Consider the following 21,532-nt stretch of genomic DNA (forward strand, 5'->3'; position numbering starts at 1 on the left):
GTCCTCCATGCATAATACAGATCTCTACGTCTGTTTAATCAGGACAACAATAGTCTGTTGTCCATGGAGGCGATCTTCAAATCTCATGATGTTTTTCCCATAGAACGCATCTGAAGGACTGGTTGCCTTGCCAAGTTTCACAACAAACATCAAACAAGCAGGCAAGCATTTTCTTACAAGGAATTTCATTTTTCAAGCCAGCTGTAGGTTGGTCTATTTTTAAACATCTACAAAACTGTATTAGGGCAAAAATGCTACAGGTATTTATTTATTATATTTCCTATTGACCGGGTTATCCATGCATTCGGTAAGTGTGTTAGGCCTGGTGAGAGTGATTTGAAATTCAGACAGGGGTAGAAGGGAGCTTCTGAACAGCATACTTCACATTCTAACCATTTTACCATACATGGGTCTTAGTGCATTCTACTGGAAGTGAGCTGTTTAAGCTTCATTTAAAGGTCCTGTGCGGTACAAGAATGGAATTCTTCTGCATGCTGGTTCTCTTTCAGTGCTTTTGTTATCTCTTGGAGCAAGGCCATTTCAGTGTTAGCCTGTCAGATCCCCCAATGGCAATAGGTAAGCTTTATTTTCCATTGCCGCATACTGTAAAGCTGGGGTTTTCAACCGGGGGTACGCAGGACGACTCAAATGCACAAATAAAAATGAAAGTAATAGAAAATAATGATCTTGAACTTTTTTTTTAAAGTATTATATATTCTCTAAACTACGATGTATACTTACTTAATCTTTGTTTAACAGCTCAAAGTTAACCGCTAATGAAAAAGACAAAAAAACACAGAATCCATCACGTCCACATTTTCCAGCTGTGCGCATGCGCGATTTCGATTGCGTCGGTTTCCACACTGATATATAGGTGAAGCAGGTGTCTGCCGATTGTGCCTGGAGAGCGGTCTGTGCTGCGCATGGTCTTTACTATTTTTAACTTGTCGTATCAGTGAAGCACAGTGTTTCTGTGTTTTTTAGGAGTATAAATGCTCTGGTAAACATACATAGTCATCATATTTAGACGGTTTTTGTTTATTACTACGGCTGCATTTTATTAACAGTAATAGCGGCTGGTTGAATATGTGTTCAGTGTTTAATACACAAAAAGTCACAGTGCAAAGCGACAGTTATACAGAGTCCCTTTGGATCAGTTTTAGTTAGTAATTATAGTTTTATCTTGAGCTTAATGTTTTTGATAATGTAAAGCAGCCATTTTTGACATTTCTGTAATGTACAAAGCAATCTGTTTTATTATTATTATTATTATTATTATTATTATTATTATTATTATTATTTATTTATTTCTTAGCAGACGCCCTTATCCAGGGCAACTTACAATCAAATAAGCAAATACATTTCAAGTGTTACAATACAAGTAATATAATAAGAGCAAGAAATACAATAACTTTTGTTCAAGCAAAGTACAAGTGTGACAAACCACAATTCAATAATACAGCAGATAATAGTGATAGTTACATCAGGATATGATTAAATAGTGATAGTTACATCAGGATATGATTAAATACAAAGTACTACAGGTTAAACACTTGGCAGATTACAGTATTCTGAAGTACAGGATTAAATGCAGTAAAATAGGAGGCAGATAAGAGCAAAATAAAGCACATTTAAATGAAGGGTGATAGTGTCCCAGGATACAAACAGAGGAGTTCTACAGGTGCTGTTTGAAGAGGTGAGTCTTAAGGAGGCGCCGGAATGTGGTTAGGGACTGGGAAGTCCTGACATCTGTAGGAAGGTCATTCCACCACTGCGGAGCAAGGGTGGAGAAGGAGCGGGCTCTGGAGGCAGGGGAGCGTAGCGGAGGTAGAGCTAGTCTTCTAGTACAGGCGGAGCGGAGAGGTCGAGTGGGGGTGTAGGGAGAGATGAGGGTCTGGAGGTAGCTGGGTGCAGTCTGGTCAAGGCATCTGTAGGCTAGTACAAGAGTCTTGAACTGGATGCGAGCGGTGATCGGGAGCCAGTGGAGCGAGCGGAGTAGTGGAGTAGCGTGGGCAAAGCGAGGCAGAGAGAACACCAGGTGGGCAGCAGAGTTCTGGATGAGCTGGAGCGGACGGGTGGCGGACGCAGGGAGGCCAGCCAGGAGGGAGTTGCAGTAGTCTAGGCGGGAGAGTACCAGGGCCTGGACCAGGAGCTGGGTAGCATAGTTGGTGAGGAAGGGTCGGATTCTTCGGATGTTGCTCAGGAAGAATCGGCAAGTGCGTGCCAGAGTGGAGATGCAAACTAGGGATGCATATCTTTGGTTACCTATGCCGTGGAGGTGGCCATACATAGTTTTACTTCATGCAATTGTGATTAAAATTACTAGACATTATTTAGAAGTAATTTGGGGGTTTATGGAGGTGTGTATTGTTTTGTTTTTTACAGTAGGCCACAACCTACTTTACCATGTTATATACTTTTGTATTTACCACTGTGGCATGGTCTTGCGTAACGTTTTATTCCTGTATCATTTTTAAAGAGTAAAAAACAAAATGGTGTGCAGCGCTGGTTCAATCCATGTTTTTGTTAGTGAATTTAGATTGTTTGGAGAGAACCATTTTTTTATTCTTTAAAAAAGAGCTGTCAAAAGTTAAACATGTATTTTAACAAGTAATTTATAAGTCAGTTAATCCATCAAAATATAAAGTATTTAAATTCAAGTATTTGAGTGTGTTTTATTTTTTTTCAATGCTGGGTGCTGTAATTGGATTAATTACGTTTCCTTTCTTTTTTCAGGTGACTTTACTGGGGATCGATCTTGTAAGTGCATTTGTAGACCGGCTGTCAGAACGCTTTAAAGGCTACGTAGGAACTGGTAAGTAGATTTGTTCCAATCCTAAACTCAATTTCTGAAATGTATATTTTAAACACAAGTGGACCAGCTATTTGTGGCTGCATCTGAATTTGAAAACTAAATAAAATAGGTTAAGGCTGTATTTTTAGTGGATTGTAAATGTTTGTTACATAACTGTAAATAAACTATGAGTGGATAGGAACTTCACCATGGGATACCTGCCATCCTGCTGCTGTTTTGATCAAAAGGACCCTGTTGTGTGAAATAATGATTTGGGGTGAAATAAAAGTCTTAATTCTATTGGTCTCTGCTCCTGTTAACCTGAGCTCAACCTGATAATAATGAGTGCCAAGCAGCAGTACCACACTGCCAAGAACAGAGGAGGACAATCAAATTACACACACAGCTTCGCTAGGCCACCATCTCCTGCCCATCTCGGACACTGTGAATGACCGAGTTCAAAATGGATGAACTGTGTTGTGATCGCCTACCTTACAGCAATTGCAGAAGAAACACTGCAGCCTTTTAAAGACATTGGTATTTTTAAATCTGATTTGCTGTTGACTTCAAAGCAAGCTTCTCTGTATTTTAGACCTTTTTGTTTTGGCTTGAAAAAGTGGTTCTGATCCAGTAAATCAAAATATTTAAGATGTAGCAACTTCCTAAATTGTGGACGATTGGTACTATCCTTGTTTAGTCTGATAGCGTATACTGTAGGATATGTTTTTTTTTTTTTGTCAACCAGCAGCATAGACAGGGCTCCAGACTAACTTTTATCTTTAGCAGCCAATGGCTTCTAGCCCAAAAAACAAAAAAGTACCTTATGTTACTAAATGTCACTTGTTTATTGCTTCATTCTGTTGAATAGGTAATTCGGATGACTGCATTTTATATTTGAGATATTTTGCAAGTGTTGTGGAGGTAATTGGTGACCGCACCTTTTAATTGTGTCCAGTTGTATGAGAAATGGCATGCTGCAGCTTGCATATTCAGTGTAGGGGAGTCCTGGTCTGAGCATTTAACAGCCATTTGTTTCAGTAAAAAACAAGTTTCAGTGAGTTCATTCTGTTATTTACAATATGTAATACACAACAGTAAACACAGTATCATATAGTTTAGATATTTCCAAACTATTGTTTTTCATTATCACAATCTGAAAGCTAAGTTTAATGAATGGCAGTTTTCTACTGCACAAGTAAGCTGCAGTACATTTCATTTTGAATGTTCCCCTCCAGGAGTACACTTCCTAGTTACAAATTTTTTAATACAATAGCAAAACTGGGACGATTAACAATTTTACTGTTTCCGACCAGGGACAACAAATTAAGGCTGAAACGGTGACAATCCCCGGTTTCATGGCATGTCTGGTAACCCTGATGTACATTCCTGTGAAAACTGCATGCATTTCCCAAAGACGTGCTTTTGTTTTTGCTCTGCTTGTTTCCTCAGAATATGAACTCAACTATGTGTGAAATGTTTACTTCAAGTCAGTATATACCTTGTATAGTTTGTTTCCTATGTGCAAAAGGACCAGCAAGTGTTCACATTGATGTTTAGCAAGCGAACCAGACTGTGCGGTTACCAAACAGACTGAGATCAGCTCTTTAGGTGGACTCAGTACGGTTAATTTCCCAAGCGGACTTTGTTGTTCACATTACACACCAAGCGTACCGAACCGTACCGAGTGCGGACCAAACGCTCTAAACAGAACCAGTGTGAACACACCCTTAGGTGAAAAGATTAAGAGGTGCGTTCTGATTTCATGGTTGTAATTGAGTAAACGGTAGTTAATGTCTGCTGTATAGGTTAATTTGTGCCAGAGGGAGAAATAAGGTGGTGAGGTGGAGGAGAGGGAGTGACTGTAATTAGCATCTTTTTGTTACTTCTACACTTTTGCATCTGTCAGCTAGATTCAGCCCTGTGTCAAAGTGGGTGTATTCTTAGAAGTGCACCACAGCACCATAGTAACAAAACAAGAGAGAGAAACAGCCTCAATAAGTCATCCACTAACAGAAAACACAACCCAGCCATCTCATTCATTGGGTAATTGATCTACAAGGTCACAGAAATGGATTTCAGCCCTGGTCTCTGGTTAGTTCACTGCTACGAGCAGGATTCTGTTGGTTCAACTTCCAACAGCTGTTGTCGATTATGACTCGGGGACTAGCAAGTTTCAAAAGCTACGTCCTTAAGTACCACAATTTTGTTAGTTTCTAACCCTGCATTCTAACCCAGTTTTTTTTATACATAATGATGTCATAGCACATTCATAAATATTGACACATGCTTTTAAAGGGAGAGGCAGCATTTTTGTGTTACAGGCAGCAATGGCGCCTAACCTTTAAAAAAATATATATATATACTTTTGACAGTCTTTTTCAGTCTTCTTTTCAGTTGAAACTTTTGTCATTGAATTTGTTTATTTTATTATTTCCAAATTTTGCGCTATTGTTATGTACTTTAAAACAGAATCACGCAAGGCACAATAACCATGACCTACATTACAGTAAGTATAACTTGTGCTAAATGCGCTCCTTACAGAGTTTCCTTACGCCTGAGTAAGTGGTCTATAGAGACATGTACAACTTGACTTAAGGATTGCTGCACATACTGCCTCTTGGAAGCTCCTCCTACGGAAGAATTTTTAAAGCTACAGGCCAATGTAAAAGTAGAATAAATATTTCTATCTAGCTGTAACTGTTGTCTGTGTCTTTCAAATCCAGCTGTGTGCAGTAGGTTAATTGTGATATTCTTCTCTCTGAATGGAGTTGGTTGAATGAGCCACATTGTGCTCATATCCTAGGAAACAGTCTGGTGTTGTAGCAACTGTTGTCGGGGAGCAGAGCATTGTTCTGCTTTTAGCCGGTAGTGCATTCCTTGCTGAACACATCAGTGTTTCTGGAGAAGTGCTTGGGTTAAAAACATTACCACGCTCGTACATCATAAGTTTCATTACCACACTTCTACTTTGTGATGTGTGCTCACAGGAATTCAAATGTATTACTTTTTGGCTTGCATGTGAGCCTGCAAATGTATTTTCTCAGGCCCTTATGAGCTGATTATGTGTGTCCATTTGTCTATCTGTCATGCTCTACCTGGTAAACACAATAAATGCGTGGATTTTATACTAATCTTTAACAAACATTTATCTCCTAATGTGATTTGATACAATTAAGCTTTTCAGGTACTGTGCAATTATTATGTGATTATGAAGGCCCTGAATGTAATCTGTGTAACTGACAAACCTCTAGAGTTTTGTTTGGAACCTAGTTATTTAAATTGGGTGAAAAATGAAAACCTTGATCAGTATGTTTTTTCTTGTCGTGAATTGCTTTTTTGGCCAAGGTTGAGTATCTCCATCACAACAGTCTGTAAGTTGTCTTACATGTGTCTAATGCACTGTGCCTTGTTACTGAGGGAGGGTTAGGGTTTATTTAAATATTTTCAGATTAATTAGGGCTTCTGTTTTTTTTGTTTTTTTTTTATTAATTTCATTTTTCGGTGCTATTCCAGTTTTATGTAGATGCCCCGAAAAAAACAAATTTGGGGGTTTTCGCTTTTTACATATTGTATGAAATAATTGTTTTTTTCTTTCACAATGGCCCTGAATATCAAAAGTGTCTTCTGACAAGCTGGCTCCATGTGTTTTAACCCGACTTACCCTGAACGTTGTTTAATTCAAAAAATGTAAAACTTTTCTGCTGTTTTCCGACAGGTGGAATGGATGCAATTTACAGAAAGGTGGCGGAATAACAATTAAGTATTTAAATGAGAAACCTATGTTCATGACGCAACTGACAGTTTTTACGTAATTTCAGGATTTCAGTCAATGAACAGTTAAAATAAATACTAAAATATATGGATATTTATTTATTATATATATATATATATATATATATATATATATATATATATATATATATATATATATATATATATATATATATATATATATATATATATATATACATACACACTGTATGTATTTAACTATATTTATCTTTTTTTGGCTTAAAATATCCTCCATACCCGGTTGCACTTCATCAAAATTAATAACCTGTGAGTGTATAATAGGATTTCATACAAACAACCGATGGCAAAGAATGACAGGGCTGTGAGTGATACTGGCAATGCATGACCCTTCAGGGTGCTTGACTCTAAATCTTCTAGTTCATCACATACATACAGTATGTAAGCAATAAGGCATGACAGGGTGTGGGATATACTCTAATATCACCACGCCCCGGTTGCGTTATAAGCCACAAGGCTTAGCCTCATTGCTTTAACCGCCCAGGGCATGGTGATATCAGAGTATATCCCACATCCTGAAGTGCCTTATAGTGCTTATAAAATGGGTCAACTAACTAAATAGAAAAAAAAAACCCATAGAAACATGTTTTAAATAATAAAAAAATATTTTTTATTAAATATCTTTCTGCCTCTGCCTGACTTAAGAAAAAAGTAAAAAGTACATTAATTAAAAAATTATTAGACAATATTTTTAATAAATATTGACCTGATTAAAAACAAGAAGCACTATTTATAGATGTTAAATTGAACATTGCCATTGAAATTGCAGTTTTGAAGATTTACAGGCCCTTTTTTTAGATTTTCATTGTGAACAGTAGGTGGAGCTGCAGCAAGCGATTTCGAGCAACATAGTGTTTGATTATTGCTGTCCTTGTCGTTGTCTGAGGAAGCGCAGTGTGGCTCCACTGTTTGCTATCACTTGAAGACGGTGCCCAACAATTTTAAGGCTTCCATCACACCTGTGATCAGTGACAGACATTATTTTCCATGTTTCAAGCTCTGCTCGCTAAGGACGTCTAGGATGTAAATAAAAACTCGGGGCACTGGCATCAAGGATTTTACTAATATATTTTTTCAAACTCAGTACGGGGCAGAAAGGATTTCCAGGGTTGGAGTAAATTAAACCTGTGAGTTCTTTATTTGATTCATTATAATTCTTGTGATTCTTGGTTTGTTCATTCAATTTTAAAGTGAAATATTTCTGGCCATTTTCATCATGACAAAGCGAAACGAGTCTGCTTCATCCAGGCCTTCTTTGTCACGTCTGGCCATATTTAGTTGCACATCAAATCAAACCTTTCTCACAAGACCTGCAGCAGTTTTTTTTTTTTTTTAAATCGTCCTTTCTGACCGGAGGTATCCATGCCAGATTTCCGGTACCGCATCACAGTGGCAATAAAATTGTTTGCATTTTGAAATACTCAAGTCTATACAGATATCACATTATTTTATTATTTTTTTTACATACAATTACCCATTTATACAGTTGGGTTTTTACAGGAGCAATCTAGGTAAAGTACCTTGCTCAAGGGTACAGCAGCAGTGCCCCCAACCCACGACCCTCCGGTCAAGAGTCCAGAGCCCTAACCACTACCCCACACTGCTGCCCTGTATTATTCTGTCTTTTCATTGGAACCAAATGCATTCCCTTTTTTTTTTTTTTGGTAGAACCTTTGTAGACACACGTTGAATATGCATGTAGACTAGGGATAGTACAACGTAAGCTCATTTATTTCATATTATTTTCCTTTAGCAGTCTTGCAATTTTGCAATTTTGAGTTTAATCCTAAAGTTTATATGTTTTAAAAGTTTAACATAATCTGACACCCTTTATTCACACCACCCTGCCTCACTTTGGTGCAAAATGTTGTGTTTAACATGTGAAGCTTTCCTCCATTTACCTGTACAAGAAATCATACAAAATTAAAATGTTTCTCAATCCAAACTTTACTGTGTCCTTTGTAGTTCTTCCAGCGCTGATTGACAGACTGGGCGATGCCAAAGACCAGGTCCGAGAGCAGTCACTAAATCTCATTCTCAAGCTGATGGACCAAGCTGCTCCACCAATGGTGAGTCACAGATATCCCTTATGAGTTTCAGCAAGCCTCAATGCTCAGCCCAGCTCTGCCCCTATGTGCGTTTTTAATGTGCTATTGTAACATACATTGGAAGTTATTATTATTATTATTATTATTATTATTATTATTATTATTATTATTATTATTAAACCAGTCTTAAGCTCTAAAATGAGTTATGGAACCAACTGTCTTGTTTTAACTATCACTTACTCAAGGGTCCAGTTCAAAAGTAATTATTTTCGACTTTCTTCAACAAGTATATTGATAACATTTCTAACGAAATACTGACTGTCGGTTTCTTTTTCATTAACTTGTATATTCCTCAAAAAAAAAAATTAGAACAGCAGAACTCATTTTATGACTTGCATAATAACCATATTGTGCAACACTGAAAAACAAACAAACAAACAAAAAAAAACGAAATGTGAATGACCTGGCACTATTGATATGTGCCTGTGGTAGTTGATTCATATTCTCTCCCTACACATGCCAAATGTAATTTGTAAGGATTTGTAATGTAATCTGAAGACTGCAGTTTTTTTAAAGAATGTAAAAACAATATGGGCAAGTGATTTCATGTTTGGGATCTGCAAATCTGCTGTTTATTATGAAGCCTGAACTTCTTGAATAGATAAACAGTTTGCCTTAGAAGCATAACAAATATCCTAAAAACTGGAACAATAGTCTACATTTTGTTGTAAAATAAACAGACTGGAACCACCTATAGGACAGAGATTGAGAAATCAATCAAGTATATCTTCCTTATATGGCCAGCAGTATGCTGTAATTAGTACAGGTTTTTACAAAAATTCTAAGCAAGTAAGACTCCTTTTGCATAGCAGTTTGACCTCTTTCTAGTTTACTGGGGAACGTACTTGTTCATGTCTGAGTATAGTTACATAGTTGAAATCATATATAAACTCACAATAAACCCTTAAGCATAAATAGCCTTATTTCCAGGTCTGCAACATTGAAGTACTACTTTCATACAAAGTAAGGAACAAAACTAAAGTAAATTTAATTTAAAAGTAATAAAATACATTTTAAACATTAAGTAGTGTCTCGCATACCAAGCACATTAATGAAATAAGCCACAAATCTGGTTTTCTCATAGTGGTATGTGGGGTTCTGCAGCTATTTTTTGGCATGTTACAAAATGCAACACCTAATTGTTTTCTTTTTTGTACTTTTATTTTTGGTTGACAGTATGTTTGGGATCGTTTATGTACTGGTTTTAAACACAAGAACTTTCGGTGTCGAGAAGGAGTGTGCCTTTGTCTCATTCAGTCCTTAAATACGTGAGTCAACACATACTATAGGCAGTATTGATTTACTGTTGTAAAGAATGTTGGTAATGCTTTGAAATACTTATTCATAAACGGTTACATAAGGTTGTAATAAAATTACTGACATGCTGATAGTTTTGTCTTGGTTTTTTTTGTAAAATTAATAGCCAAGTGTTAAATATTTATAATTTTGCTTAAACTTTCAACATTGTAAAAGATATGCATGCCGATGTTATCCTTGGCATTTACATCATAGTCAGTGTACCGTATGGTGTATTTATTTCATATTAAATATTTCTTCACATATTCATTATTTTCAGATTCTTATTTACAAACACTCTCAATATGTTAGTTTAAACATGAAATGGAAACTAACTCCCCTAATTAGTATAGTATTGTATAGCCATTAATCAGATTGAAAATAAAAATATGTATATCATTACTTTAGGTCATCTTGTGTTTTTATTTTTACTGATACTGTAGGCTTTAATGTGTGACTTGTAGCTTGGTAAGGAACATATGTTACCCACAATCCCCCATCTTGATTTCTTTTCTGTAAAACTGCTTTTATTTTGTTGCAGGTATGGAGCTAAACCCTTAACGTTAAACAAGCTGATGCCATTCCTGTGCACCTTATCGGGAGATTCAAACAGTCAAGTAAGCATTACTGTGTACTCTTGTCAATATAACAAAGTTGATTCTTTAAAACATTTTCATATTTTAAATGATATAGTAATGTATGGAAATTAGATACATATTTTTCATTATGACAAGAAAATATGTTGGTTAAAATATTTATAAATAAGGGGGCTCCTGAGTGGCGCATCCAGGAAAGGATGAACTCCTGTACACTGGTGAACCCCTGTACACTGGCCGGGCGCCTGTGGGCCTGCCTGTAAACGGCCCAGTTGCGTGGTCCTCCGACGCTGTAGCTCTGAAGGTAGCTGCATAGCGGGCCTGCAGAGTGAAAAGAAGTGGGTGGCTGACAGCACACGTTTTGGTGGATGCGTGTGCTCGTCTTCATCCCTCCTGAGTCAGCGCGGGGGGGTTGCAGCGGTGAGTCAGGCTTAAAATTGGGCTTTTCAAATTGGGGAGAAAATGTGGTAAAAACCAAATGGCGATTTCAAATTAAAAAAAAACAATAATAATATAAATGCTGAAAGAAGCTTACATTTTAAGGACACATATGAAAACATGAACATGTGTTTTAATAAATAAATAAATAACTTCTATTTTTTTTTTTTTACTTAATTGTTACCTTAGGTACCCTGAGGTAAACTAAAGGGATTATTTTTTTCACAATTTAACATTAATTCTTAAACCTATTGTTATTATAAACCTATTGTTATTATACCCAACATACCTTCATTACATGGTAAAATATTAAACAACTAATAAAAATGTCAACAGGTTGCATAACAATGCAAACATTAATCATGAATCATTAGGATATAGATGTAGAAAGGAATAAAATAAAAATGGATATATATATAGACGTGCTCAAATTTGTTGGTACCCTTACAGCTCATTGAAATAATGCTTCATTCCTCCTGAAAAGTGATGAAATTAAAAGCTATTTTATCATGTATACTTGCATGCCTTTGGTATGTCATAGAATAAAGCAAAGAAGCTGTGAAAAGAGATGAATTATTGCTTATTCTACAAAGATATTCTAAAATGGCCTGGACACATTTGTTGGTACCCCTTAGAAAAGATAATAAATAATTGGATTATAGTGATATTTCAAACTAATTAGTTTCTTTAATTAGTATCACACATGTCTCCAATCTTGTAATCAGTCATTCAGCCTATTTAAATGGAGAAAAGTAGTCACTGTGCTGTTTGGTATCATTGTGTGCACCACACTGAACATGGACCAGAGAAAGCAAAGGAGAGAATTTTCTGAGGAGATCAGAAAGAAAATAATAGACAAGCATGGTAAAGGTAAAGGCTACAAGACCATCTCCAAGCAGCTTGATGTTCCTGTGACAACAGTTGCAAATATTATTAAGAAGTTGAAGGTCCATGGAACTGTAGCCAGCCTCCCTGGGCGCAGCCGCAAGAGGAAAATCGACCCCAGATTGAACAGAAGGATAATGCGAATGGTAGAAAAAGAACCAAGGATAACTGCCAAAGAGAAACAAGCTGAACTCCAAGGTGAAGGTACGTCAGTTTCTGATCGCACCATCCGTCGCTTTTTGAGCGAAAGTGGGCTCCATGGAAGAAGACCCAGGAGGACTCCACTTTTGAAAGAAAAACATAAAAAAGCCAGACTGGAATTTGCTAAAATGCATATTGACAAGCCACAATCCTTCTGGGAGAATGTCCTTTGGACAGATGAGTAAAAACTGGAGCTTTTTGGCAAGTCACATCAGCTCTATGTTCACAGACGAAAAAATGAAGCTTTCAAAGAAAAGAACACCATACCTACAGTGAAATATGGAGGAGGCTCGGTTATGTTTTGGGGCTGCTTTGCTGCACCTGGCACAGGGTGCCTTGAATCTGTGCAGGGCACAATGAAATCTCAAGACTATCAAGGCATTCTGGAGCGAAATGTACTGCCCAGTGTCAGAAAGCTCTGTCTCAGTCGCAGGTCATGGGTCCTCCAACAGGATAATGACCCAAAACACACAGCAAAAAGCACCCAAGAATGGAAAAGAACAAAACATTGGACTATTCTGAAGTGGCCTTCTATGAGCCCTGATCTGAATCCTATCGAACATCTATGGAAAGAGCTGAAACTTGCAGTCTGGAGAAGGCACCCATCAAACCTGAGACAGCTGGAGCAGTTTGCTCAGGAAGAGTGGGCCTAACTACCTGTTAACAGGTGCAGAAGTCTCACTGAGAGCTACAGAAAACGTTTGATTGCAGTGATTGCCTCTAAAGGTTGTGCAACAAAATATTAGGTTAGCGGTCCCATCATTTTTGTCCATGCCATTTTCATTTGTTTTCTTATTTACAATATTATTTTGAATAAAAAATCAAAAGTAAAGTCTGATTTCTGTTAAATATGGAATAAACAATGGTGGATGCCAATTACTTTTGTCAGTTTCAAGTTATTTCAGAGAAAATTGTGCATTCTTCGTTTTTTGTGGAGGGGTACCAACAAATTTGAGCACGTCTGTGTGTATATATATATATATATATATATATATATATATATATATATATATATATATATATATATATATATATATATATATATATATATATATATATATAAATATGTTGTGGCACAGTGGGGTTTGCTTGCCATTTTTGAGACGTTTTATCATCGTCTTCTAGTGTAAGAAAAGACTAGGGCAGTGCTAGTATTTTTATTATTTTACAGAAACATAAACAAAACAAACCCTAACTCCCCTTAAGAGCACTAACTAAACTTTGGAATCAACCTTATCTATTAATCAGGCGGCTAAGCCATTTATTGAACACGTTGTATTTACAGTACAGAAATGTACATACAATGATTCTCACTCACATGAGGTGTCTCCCGGTCTGTGTTCAGGTCACAGCCTTAACCCAGACATAGACAACAAGGTTTCCCCTTCTTTCATCTACGGCTTATTAGCCTCAGGTGTTTTCCATTGATGGCTCAATCATCCAGCACAGTTCCTGTTGGCAATGTAGTCCTGATTCCTCCCTGGTTAGGACTCCGGACTACATTTCCCCCTGCCCACAGTTAAAGTGGAAAAACACTGCACTGAATTCCAGGACTTATTATTAGAGTCAGAGTTCAATAAGAGGCTATTCAAATTAAAACCTCTGTCTGAGTTACCTTGGATAATCTATACTGATGCATAGAAGTTCACTTTCATGTTTGTGGAATATACAGTATGCCCAACTGCCTTCAAGTACTGTAATATCTTGGAGTACCAACCAAGTACTGAGGTGTGTTTCATAATGAAGTAATCTGACCCTTTGTCACACACTGAGTGATAACTGATGCAGGATACAAACTGAGATTAAGGATACAATTCAATATACATTTAACTTGAAAAAAGTGTTATAAGAAAATACAAATACACACAATGGTCTCCATTTTTCAGTGTCTATTGCTGATAATAATTTTCTGTACTGTGGAATCCCTCCATTATTTAACAGTCTAAAATGTTCTGCAGTGACAAAGATTGTGTTACCTGGCTGATGTTTAGAAGGCTGGCTGACCCTTATTCACTCGCTCTAGTCTTGTGTTTTTATAAGCACTGGATCAAGTGATTTGCATTCCTGGCAAGCCGTAATATCCAAAAAAAAAACTCACCCCAGGAAATGTGTGATTAACCTTCATATGGGAACGTAAGACAGTATGTATAGTATCTGCTTTTTATTAAGTAGTTTCAGACTTCAGAGCTGTAGAAAATGCTAGGAATTTTTTTTTTTTTTTTAAATTGCCTCCCAGGGAGTTAGAAATTAGTTTCATGTGCAAAGGGGTTAAAGGTGTATTATAACTTTCTTTCCAGGTTAGAGAGACGGCAATAATGGCAGTATTGGACATTTACCGACACGTAGGGGAGAAAGTAAGAATCGACCTGAGCAAGAGGGGACTTCCAGCTGCACGGTATAAATCCATTGCCTGCTTTCTGCAGTCATTGTTCTGCTTTTAAATTAGTATCGGAGCCCAGGTGGCATGTGCTGGGTTAGATTAAACTAGAGTGTGACTGCTTCCTTTCGCAGTGTACAAAGTACAGTGCTGACAATTTATAAGGAGCAGTAATGCACAGTGACAAAAAACAGAAAGGCCATTGTTGACAATGTAGAATTTCCATTTGCCCTTTTGGAGCCGCATTCACTTGTTACATTGTTGCCAGTGAATGGGGCTGATGTATTCTTTGTCCTAAACTACAGTGCTGTAACTTTTGCTCAGGATTTCTTCATTCTATTTAGAGGTAACCCAAAGCACATCTTGTAATTGTCATGTTTTCTGTAGCCTGCAGGCAAGCAATGATAGCGGGAATAGTTGTTTTTACCTATTCCAGAGTTGCAGGCAGAATAATTATCTTCTAATTCAGAATCTGCCCTTGCTGTTACCAACCGTAACATATAAATATCCACCAAGCAGTTTTATTTTAACACTAAGTAACCTGTTTACTCCTTGTTCTAATTAGGCAATCAATAGTTAATACCTTTTTATTACTTTAATTATCTTTATCCAAACCATTTCTTTCCTGAACAGTGCAGTTTCAGATTCCTGCCACAGGAGGACATGCCAATGTACATTCTCTTTTTATGTAATGAGGCTTTATTGACTTTCCTTGCATTTTACATTATGTAACCAAATAAACAAAGCTGAGCCATGCAGCTCGGCTCAGTAATGGTAGAAACAAGCTGTCGCTCTTTGTGCCAGAAAACACATGATGCTAGCTGACACTTTTGCTCTCCCAGCCAGAAAATGGCTAGAATTAGCTGGTTGACTGGCTCTCAGGAAGTGTTTCTAATCAATAACAACAGAGCGCTGTCCTCAGAATCTGGCCATGGAGAGTCAATCGGGCCGGGTTTGGACGATAAGAGAGAGGGCAGGGCAGGGTGTGTTGGCTTTGCCAAAGATCAGAAAAAACAACAGTTCAGACATACTTAAACCTCCCTTCAATGTGAGACTTGCCGTTTCCTTTGTCATTGTTTTTTGGCTTATTTGAGCAAACTTCTACATCAGTGTATGTATTTTTAAAAATAGCTTCACATATTGTAATCTCAGGTCAACATATTTCGCCATTGGCTGTCAGATGTTTGCATTTGCTATTATGTAATTAACAAGATGATCTCTTACAACTAGAAGAGAACCATATCTGAAATGAGCAGGAGCTGGGTTCAAACACAATTCCTAATTAAATTGTAGTGTTTCCACATGCAAAAATAGTTCATTCTGAAATCCTTTCCATGAATCTATTTAAAATACGTGCCATGGGCATGGAAGATTGATTGTGATTTCTTTGTGAATGTTTTGTAGGATAAGTTGCTATTTGTTTTAATACATTTGCTTTTATTTTATCTATTTGTTTAAATAGCCTATTGACATGTAGTAACTGTGAACCAGTGCATTTCAATCAAATGAAGCAGATGCTTAAGTTTCTTCATTGTGCTGAATTGTGTGTACCATTGTATACCTGTTTGCTGTTTTTTTAATTTATTTTAAAAATGTTTTTTAGGTTACAAGCGATATTTAACAAGTTTGATGAAGCACGCAACTCTGGGAATATGATTTTAAGCTGCGTTCCGGGTAAGTAACTTGATCACAACTTTCATGGTTATTTTTATGTGCAGCAGTCTGGCAGAGACTGTGTTCTGTTTTAGAGTAATTGCAACCTTCAGAACATGGAAATGTTATTTTTAAACTGAATAATATCCGTCCAAAAGTTTTTGCGTCAGTTTGTTGGCATGGGCAGATAAAGTATTGTCTAGTTATGAAAAGTGAACTTTTAGAACGCCTGCTTTTAATTTGCTTAAGTCTAATCTCACATTTTAGCTGCAGCAGAATTTGTACTCTAAATGACTTCAATAAGGAACATTTAGTACTGAAAAACAAAGTTTACAGGATTTATAAAGAAAACCCAAAAAAACATTTTTAACACAGGTTTTTGAGAAATACAGACTTGCCAAACCTTATGAAGCAAGTATAATCATATTGTTGTTAAGCCTCTGTTATTATTGTTGGGCTGTGTGACCTTACAAATACAGGGCAGTTATGATTGAAAACAGCTAAAGATACATTATAGTCCAGAAATATGCAGGAACATCAATTCTTCTCACTGGGGCTAGTACCAGAAATACTAAACAGAAGGTGTGCTGTTTTCTTAGGAACTAGCATTGATTTAAGAATTATGACAGCGTGTTGTGATATGCTGGAGTATCGTTGAGTAACTGTATTTATCATCGTTACTTATAAGGCTCTTAAACTCTTGATGATGATTTTCATTTGTGTCTCCTTCTGCTGTTCTAAAGAGGAATGTTCAGGTGAGGGTGCTGTGTGTGAGATGTGATATATTATTTTACAAATGATAATAATAACTGTTAATCCCATATGTATTTTTCATAGGTTTACATTTTACTGGACAGTATTCGATTGATCATTAAGAACAGTTGCTAAAATGTGATCGCTGTAATGTTATTCAAAGAGGACGCTGCAGATGTTAGTGTGGAGAGAACCTCTGCTTTTTTTTCGCTCCGGGTTATTTCTAGTGAGGGCGAAGGACCGTTTTGAATTTGGATGGCTCGTTGCCTCTGCCAGTAAGGATAAGGGACCGTGTATTTCTTTCTTAATGGCTTGCTTGTCAGTAACTACTGATGGATGTGTTACTTTGTCTGAGCCGTTTCGGACATTATTAATCTTTTATTATTTATTTTATGTTTCAAGCCCACCTTTGGTGAGAATGTGAACAGCAGTAGATCGTATTAAATGGTTTGTATAGCCGCTGCTTTGCTCAGCTTCCACATCATTGAACCAGTGTAATTTATACCCATTTGCTCCAGTGAGTAGGTGATGTAGAGAGAGGTGCTGGGGATGTGATTTTCAGGGATTTTTGTAGTGAAAGTACAAGTTAGTGTGGATTATTTCTTGTGTGTTAGTGTGGAAGTGACCAATCAGAGGGCAGCATATCTGCCTGCCTTTTTTTATAATTTCACTTTTTTTTTTTAAAGTGTCTTGAAACTAAGAATGATCATTATAAATAATTAAACAACCATTTACACAAAAATGTCTTCATCGTATTAAACTTGGGATTTACAGTTGTAATTAGCATGCTGAGGCCATGAACGGTGTTCCTGTTAACTGTATAACTTGCCAAACTGTACAATGCCATTCACTAATTGAAAGGCTCCAACCAAGTGATGAAAACCTGATATGATGTCATGATCTCTGATTTTGTTTTTTGCAACGAATACGCGAATGACAGTGTTAAATAGTTTTATACTAAAGGATTCTAATGCATTCATTGCATGCAGACATATTGTGGGAATGATGTACTGTAGAATTACTTAAGGAGGTGGATGTTTTGTGTTCTTCTGAGTGCCTGATAAGTGTACAGAATGGTTCTTTTATAGTTGAAGATACGGCATTCATACTGTGGGAACAGCTTATTAACCTTGTTTGCCCTTCCACATTCTCCAAAGTTTCCCTGTGATTATAGTCTTGCAATAACTTTGCCCATCTGTGCAGCTGGCAACGTACCATTATGGAAATACATTTAATTAACATGTTTGTACCTAGTAGTCCTTGTATGTTGATAGAGATTGATTAAGATTTAAACCGCATCATTTAGCTGTCAAGCTGCATAAATGCAATCGCTGTTTCTGTGTGTGATCTGTCATTATTCTTTGAGAGAGACTGAGCTGGCTGGCCATGCTGCAGTTACTGTAATTGTTCGCATACATGTGTTTTTGCACAACATGGTACACAAGTTTCATTTGAAAGTATGCCATGGTAATATGCACAGGTGCCTACTGCAGATATACAGAAGCATAAATCTGTTGGCCGAGGTCCAGATGAGCTGCGTACTGGGTGTTTTATGCATTGAAAAAACATGCATTACGGAAGATTTTTCGAATTTAATGCGTAAGGAATACACATAGCAATTTTGCTGCACAGCTTGAGTTCTCGCGTTATCAAGCTTCATGTACTTCATTGGTTCCCAGCGTCTCAATGGTCAATTGTGAATATACTGCATGCAGTAGCTAGAGAATGGATCATAGCAATGCCGGGACCGGGACAGCTAATTGTAGCATGCCTGGGAATTGCCAGGAACACATAACCAATAACTTTGGATTTTCATTTATATATATAAAAAAAAAAAAAAACAACAACGTACGATTGTTTGTGTTTGACTGGTAAATAAGTGACTGGATTCTTGATCCTTTGTACCCCTCAACCTAACCTACCAATTTACCTATCTATCAACCACATTTTTGGAAGGTAAATCTATATAAGTATAACATTCTGTGTTTAGAGAGAGTCAGGATGCTTTATATTGCTATAGCAAGGCAATCAATAAGGAATGCAATATTATTGTTTCTTTATTTGCATTAGTGCAGTATCGGTACAGGTTTTGAAAATATATAGTTAGGGTGTCTGATTTTCGGGTTTAATCTGATTTAACCCGATTTCCCCCCACCCCCCCACCCCCGCCTCCCAAAAAATGCTTTTTTCTGCATTCGGGTTAAACCTGAAAACTCCCCGAATAGGTACTGTATATGAATTAAACGCATGCGCAGTTGTCTGTGATTCAAATGTAACAGAAGAACAGAACTAGTTTTTTTTTTCAAAATTACAGCAATATTTTTTTTTGAACACTTTTCTTCTCAGTTATTTATTTTAGGAGTGTGTGTTTAAACCAAGAGCACTTTAGATGCAACAATCCATCATTTCTCTTTGTAAAACAGCATGGAGTAAATTGTGTGCAATTATACTTGCAACTCCACTACAAAATAAAACTTGATTGGAACGGAGAAATGCTTGTGTGTGTGTGTGTGAGAGGGGGGAGAGAGAGATGGATCTCATCAGAAGTTTGCATACCCCAATGTTTGGAAATATACATATGTTGGGGATTTAAACTGTTGAGGACAACTTTGTTGTCAACACTTTGTGCTTAAGCATTTGTTTATTTCTTTCTAAATAAAACCCAATTTTTACCAGAATATTTATTCTTTCTTATATATAAAAAAAAATCCACATGATTTTCACCTGATTTTTTCATTAAATACCCGTTTTTTAAAAAAGCATTCACCCGAATTTGGAAAAAAATTTCACCCGAAAATCAGACACCCTGTATATAGTATGTTCAGTGTTTTTTTTTTTAAAGTATATTCCATCTACAGGTCTTTATTTGCTTCTCAGCTATATTGTTTGTGGTCAATAAAGCAAATAAGAATAATTGTTGGTTTTGTTTTTATTGGAAGACTGAAGTTTTTCTACAGTAGTTCAAGTAACGTCAAATGTAAGGCTGTATTTAATGCATACCCCAAACATTGGCATTAAAATTATAGTATTTATTGAAAGTACTCATGACTTCAAGGTAATGTTGCATTTTACTCACACAAAATACATTTTACTAACAGTCTAAATTGGTGAGTAAATTACTCAATGGCCCAAAACCTTATCTGGAGCACTGGGTTCATCTGGCCTATTTGCTCACTATGGCACAAGTTTATGAATATGCATGACTAGTCCAATATAATGGCAATAAATCAATACATAAATAAATTAGTACTAAGATGAGAGCTTTAGGGAGCCTGTTTGAATGCCATAATACAACTGTCAACAAAGTACAGCTGTATCCTCCCAGGATCTCCCCCTGGAAGGGCTGTAATAGAGCATAGGTCTTCAACAGCGCCTCCTTATAAACCATATTTTTTATTTTTAAAAACTTTGGGCAAAATGTAACGGTAACCTGTGACTTAAATAACTACCATATTGTGATCATGTGGCATTTTGGTTTCTACATAATAAAGATGGAAGCTTTATATTTATTTAGTTCACAACTTATTATGCCACCAGCCTCTGCTTGAATTGTTTTGCATAATAGAGGTTACACTGTATTTGGAATTGTATGCAACGTATTGATTATACTAATTACAGACAGAAGCGGCAGAATAGAATCAAACCATTGTATTGCATTCAAATTTCAAAACCTCATGATTAACAACCTTGTCACATGCAATCTGGTTTCAGAAAGAACAATAGCTTTTTTGAACCTGAGGCTATCAAGTATAAGACTTGCATTCAATAGTAAAAGGATTTCAAAAATGCATTATTATGGAAATGATGAACTGCATTTGTCATATGAAGGTTTGTGACCTATATTTTCTAACTAGGTTAGCATAAACAAACTGATTTTCATGCAGTGATTTTAAGCCAATTTAAACCTGAACAAAAGTAGCAGAGCTGAAAAGTCAAGTGAGACCCCAAGGTCAGAAAAAACCCCTCTACCCCTCACACACTTACTAACAAAATATAGTGCACAAATCTGCATAAGAATGAACCATAGCAGTTTTTTGGTGAATGCAAATTAAAAACTGCATAATTTTACTAAATGTCTAATACCCCCTATAGTAATACAAATGTAAACAATTACAATTTCTAATTATGTCTGGCTGGATGCTGGGCAAAAGATATAAGGCAGAAATCAATCTATGGTTCATGTCATAAACTAGAAGACTGAAGGTCAAGCTGTTGTGTACACCAGATTCTTTACTGCCAACACTAAAGCTTTGTATTTATCCATCCTTCTGTTCTGATTATTGATTTTCTAGGTGATTTTATTCTCCTTGGCCCTAGTTTTTTGTTTGTTTTTACCTCAATGGCCATTAAAGTATGTGCATACTTCAGTAAAATGGTACCAGTAATACACAATGATTCCATGTTTAACTGCGTTTTTATATAGGCTTATACTGGTTCCTGCAGCAATACTTACAGTAAATGCTTATCTTGCAGAACCACATTAATGTGGTGTTCTAATGTAATCCAGGGGTTCTGCATTTTCCCCCTTATTCTCTCCCTAACAAAATATATTGCATTTGTTGGTCATCCTATGTGGTGTCAGTACCATTTAAAGATTTTAAATTGGCTTTTAATTTCTCTC

At 36.6% G+C, this 21,532-nt stretch overlaps 1 protein-coding gene across 20 annotated transcripts in view; it reads left to right on the plus strand.

The window, feature by feature from the left end:
* The window catches only part of LOC117400275 (CLIP-associating protein 2-like), a 151,557-nt gene that overhangs the window by 16,553 nt on the left and 113,472 nt on the right, over positions 1–21,532 (plus strand). For all 20 annotated transcript variants that reach the window (XM_059022847.1, XM_059022848.1, XM_059022854.1 and 17 more), the window contains exons 2-7: positions 2,737–2,815; positions 8,570–8,673; positions 9,889–9,980; positions 10,550–10,625; positions 14,426–14,523; positions 16,109–16,179. In XM_059022847.1, coding sequence (XP_058878830.1) covers positions 2,737–2,815; positions 8,570–8,673; positions 9,889–9,980; positions 10,550–10,625; positions 14,426–14,523; positions 16,109–16,179 — 520 coding nt within the window. The remainder of the gene's footprint in view (positions 1–2,736; positions 2,816–8,569; positions 8,674–9,888; positions 9,981–10,549; positions 10,626–14,425; positions 14,524–16,108; positions 16,180–21,532) is intronic.

Source organism: Acipenser ruthenus, chromosome 4 (assembly GCF_902713425.1).
Source record: "Acipenser ruthenus chromosome 4, fAciRut3.2 maternal haplotype, whole genome shotgun sequence".
Classification (NCBI taxonomy): Eukaryota; Metazoa; Chordata; class Actinopteri; order Acipenseriformes; family Acipenseridae; genus Acipenser; species Acipenser ruthenus.